Here is a 4,480-nt window from a genome sequence, read left to right as displayed (position 1 = left end):
GAAGGGGAGAATGAAGAGATTTGAGGGTGAATTCTTTGAGTAAGAGAGAGCAGATGGGATGTGGACATGTGGAGGAGCTGGTTTCTCAGGCTTAGGCACCAGTCTTCCATTGTAAACAAAAGGAAGTCTGCAGTTGTAAGACTAGATGCAAGAATATGTAGACTTAGTAAAGAGAAGATGAAGGACTTATTTCTGATGGTCTGCTTTCTCAAAATATGAGTCAAGAAGTGATATTTTAGAGGAATGTGGTAGAAGATTGAGGAGAGAGGGGAAAGCATGGAATAGTCACTTCAGTGTGAGAAATTAAGCTTCATGGAAGAAAACAGGTTCACTGGGCAATGCTGAGTGTGATTTGATGTTCAAGACCTTGAATTCCTGGTGAAATCAGTGAGGCCAGTTAGATAACTTTCTTCAGGAAGGGTCAGCTGCTAAAGTGTACCTATGGAGAACACAAGCAGGTGGCTACATTCTATGGGCTGGGAATTTAACAGATTAATACCATGCCGCACAGAACGTGGGAGCTGAGAATGTCTGCAAGAGAACTGCTACAGGGCTAGATCGTAGTCTCTGACCTGGGTACAGAAGGAAGAGGAGTCAGGAGGTCGAGACGGTCGGTGAAAAAGTAGAGAGATCAAGCACTTCAATTTTAATTCTGGCAAGTAAGAGTTGGCAAAGTGGGGAAGGAGGACCTTAGTTTTTTACAGTTGGGAATTTCTATGCAGAGTCCAAAAGGGAAAAATTAGGGAGTAAGATCAATCTAGATTCTATTCACATTTATCAGGAGTCAAATGTGTGCTAGACTCTGTATTGGGCATTTTTCTAGCTGGTATTTCATTTAATCTTCATGACAACCCTGTGCCTTGAGTAGGATGAATCTTCATTTTAGAGATGAAAAAATAAAGCAAAAAAGGGTTAAATCGCTTGCCTAAAGTCATGCAGTGGTGTAACTCCATGGGGAAATCCCAGGGCAAAATACCTTTGAAACCAAAATCAGTCAAAGGGAGAAATGAAGTGGAGTGGAAGAAATCTGTTTATTTCTTACAAGCAGTCCACTTCTGCTCCCCTGTGTCTCTTGCAACGCAGCTGCAGAAAAGCCCCCCACCCAGCTTCTCTGGTGTAGATGAGCCCTTGGTCGCCCTCGTAATTACCTACTGATATGAAAATGTACTCCTCTCCACCCCCTGGAAACATCCATTGTATGGTATGGAGATGAACTAAAGCCAGGAGAGAGATTCTGGAAATACTGCAATTTACGCACAAGTGGACATGTGCTCAAACAAGGATTTGAACCCAGATCTTCGGATCCTGAATCCAGTCCTCTTTCTTTGAGAGCTTCAGTGATACTTAGATAACTCATCAAAAAGATGTGCTGGAGATGACAAGGGAAGCCCTGGGCCTGAGGCCAGGCTTGGTGTTGTCATATGAATAGCACAGGGGACTCATGCTGAAGAATCAAGTGCTTTCTGATCAGACAGATAAGTAGCCAGGGTGGAAGTACTTGGGACCGTGACCCAAACCATGAGATGGCCATGGTGAAATCCCTGTGGTCTCCGTTCAAGATCGGTCCTGGGAAAGGCCTGGCCAATAATTATCATGTGGTGCCAACTAGGGGGAAAGGAAAGAGATGGAGCAGGAGTCCACATGCGGCCTGATACTAGCTCTGTCCAGGGTGAAGAAAGCTTATGAGACACAATCCTGGAGTCCAGGACAGAACTGCAGGTATTAGCAGGGGAGTTGCAGCCTTTGTTGTGAGAGTAGAGAGAGCAAAGCAGCAGGCAAGGAGTGGGTTCTTGTGTTCATCACAGATTCTTGCTTGCCTCCTTGACTTCCCCTGACATACCCAGAGATTGAGCCCTATAACCTGCCTCAGCCTTTTGTCTTTAGACTCTTAAGCTATTCTGTCCCATATAATAACCACTAGCCACATTCAGCTATGGAAATTTAGGTATAGATTAAATTAAAATTTCAGTTCCCACTCACACCAGCCACATTTCAAGTGCTCAATAGCCACATGTGACTAGTAGTTACCATTTTGGACAGCACAGATATGGAACATTTCCATTGTTGCAGAAAATTCTATTGGCATTGCTGGTCTGGAAAATTAGAATTGAATAGGTAGAATGAACATCTCTTATTTATATCATCTAGGACCAGCTGTGGGCCAGCAGGCTATGAGTTTTGTACAAGACTGAGATTATTATCACTTACTAGTCCATCCCATTCTCTCTGCTGCCCACACACACCTTCCGTACTTCCTTTGTTATTCATTTCTAAGTTAAGTAGGTGGAATCACCAGACACAAATGTGGTACTATCAAGAATGATTTAATGAACTATGAGATCCAGTGATGGATGACAGGTGTCAGACTGTAGAAGTTAACCCAGGCTTCCAGTTATGTTTGAGGATCCAGTTTTGACAGGTACAAACTTGGGATTTACACAGCATTTGGCCTCATCGCTGTATAGTATATAGAATACTTCATTCTTTTCACATGTTATTCTGCATTTTCTCAGCTTACCCCAACATTTCATGGCTGAAATAAAAAAAGGAGGCTTGAAATAAAGCACAGGGAAAGGGGAAGTCAAAGCCCAGTAGAGAAGACAGTAATGAGGAAAATAAGATATGTGGGAAGAAGCCCTCACAAGGCATCTCCAGCTTTAGGGGAGATCGGAGGCCACTATCCTTTCTTTTCCTACTTGTGTCCCCAGTCACAACACCAAAGTCCTCCCCACTCAGCGGCTTGGGACCTGAGGCAGCTGCCCCTCCCTGGTCAGCTCCCCTGGGGGAGGCAAGAGAGCCCCTCTCTAAAGGTGTCATCTCCCCCATATTACAATGTGCCAGGTGCCAGGATCACTTAGTTACTTTCTCCCTTTGCCCTTTGGTACCCTGTCTGACCATATCAATGAAAGGGGGGCAAGTAATCTGAAATACACCCATCTGGACATCTGCAAGCCTTCTAGGGTATCTACAAAACTCCCAAAAATGTCACACTCCCTTCTCCACAACACCCTAGGGTTGTCACTTTTCTTAACCAGCCAAAATAATTAGGATCACTGCTCTGGGGACCTTACAACCTAAAGTGACCCACATGAATTGAGATTGTCTGGGAGAGTGAAATCAGAATCCTCAAACAATCAGAAATTCAGGAACCATGTTTATGGAAGCAACAATAGATCAAAATTCAAATCCACCCAAGGAATGTTTTTGGAAAAGCTCCCATTTTCCCTATTACTCCATTCCCAAGTCTGTCTCCTCCATGTACCCTACCCCTGCCCCCCAAGGCCATCATGTTCAACTTCTCCAGAGCCAACCAGAGAGAAAGTCAGAGTGGTCAAGTAATGACTCTAGAAAGATCAGTCGGTAATAGAGAACTCAAACTTCCTCTTGGCTAGAAAGACCATCCAAAGGTCTCCATGGAGGCTGCCAGGCCATTCTCCCACCCCAAGCTGTTAGAGCCCCTAGAGTTTCCTGGCCATGCATCAGTTCCCTAACCCACTTCCCTCTGGGAGAGATCCTGGTTACCCGGGGTGCCCTGGGCCAGGAGCAAGGTAAGAGTCAAAACCAGAAGGAGCTTCATGAGTAATAGGAGCTCAGGGAGAGATGGAAGTCTTCTGGGATGGCAAGACAGCAGAGGTCTCCATCTGGGCAGCCCAGACTGGTATTTATTGCCCCGAGGAGCATGGCAGAGCCATGATCAGTGAACCAGAAGGGGAACAGTCCTCTAAGATTAGATAAGCAAGTAATCAACCACACTCAGTGGCTATCAGATGCACCACCTCTTCTGCACTTCCAGAGGAGCCTGGGAGAGGGGGAAGAGGAGTAGACACAGAGGGGACAGTCTTGCCTTTAAGGAATTTTATAATGCAACTGGAGAGCCAAGAATGGGGAGAATGTTTTCATTTTTAATTCATTTCTGGAAAATGAAGAGAGAGAAAAATAATGAGCAAATAAGACAGAAAAGGAATGATACTTGTGTTCCTTGGGTTCTCTCCAGCAATAAGGACATCTTAGATGATCTCCTGTATTGGTGGTTTGTTTTAAGGATACTGAAGGAGGGGCAAAAGCAGAGGGAAAAATATACCTGCTGGTTCCATGGCGATCACCATGAAATGAAATGTCAACATTTGTGGGGAGGGATAAACAGAAAGTCCACAGATGTTAACTTTTAACAGTGCAAGTTTAATGAGAAAAAGTAGCATCCTTCTTGACGACAAAGAAAAGGCCATTTGGCTACTTTTGTTTTGTTTTTAATAATGTCAGGTGGATTGCATTATTGACCCCAATTCTTCACCCCTACTTGAATCTACACATTTGTCAAGGTCTCATCCTAGGAGTAATGCACTTTCTGTCCCTTCACTTTTGTCTTGGCTATGTGACTTGCTTTAGCCACACTAGATGGGCAGAAGTGACAGTGTGCCAGTTTTGAGCTTAGACTTTAAGAGGTTATGAATGTTTTCAGTTCCCTTCTTGAGCATCCTCC

General features: G+C 44.4%; 1 protein-coding gene across 1 annotated transcript; it reads right to left on the bottom strand.

Moving 5' to 3' along the window:
• Positions 1-2,375: 2,375 nt before the first annotated feature.
• DEFB121 (defensin beta 121) lies at positions 2,376-3,577 on the bottom strand. The gene is made up of 2 exons (XM_017672692.2): positions 3,523-3,577; positions 2,376-2,533 (listed from the first exon to the last, which is right to left on the bottom strand). Exons 1-2 carry the CDS (start codon positions 3,575-3,577, stop codon positions 2,376-2,378), a joined length of 213 nt encoding a protein of 70 aa, XP_017528181.2.
• Positions 3,578-4,480: the final 903 nt, after the last annotated feature.

Source organism: Manis javanica, chromosome 5 (assembly GCF_040802235.1).
Source record: "Manis javanica isolate MJ-LG chromosome 5, MJ_LKY, whole genome shotgun sequence".
In the NCBI taxonomy this organism is placed as follows: Eukaryota; Metazoa; Chordata; class Mammalia; order Pholidota; family Manidae; genus Manis; species Manis javanica.
Note: the sequence above shows the minus strand (reverse complement) of the source record. Positions and strands in the feature narration are given on the sequence as shown.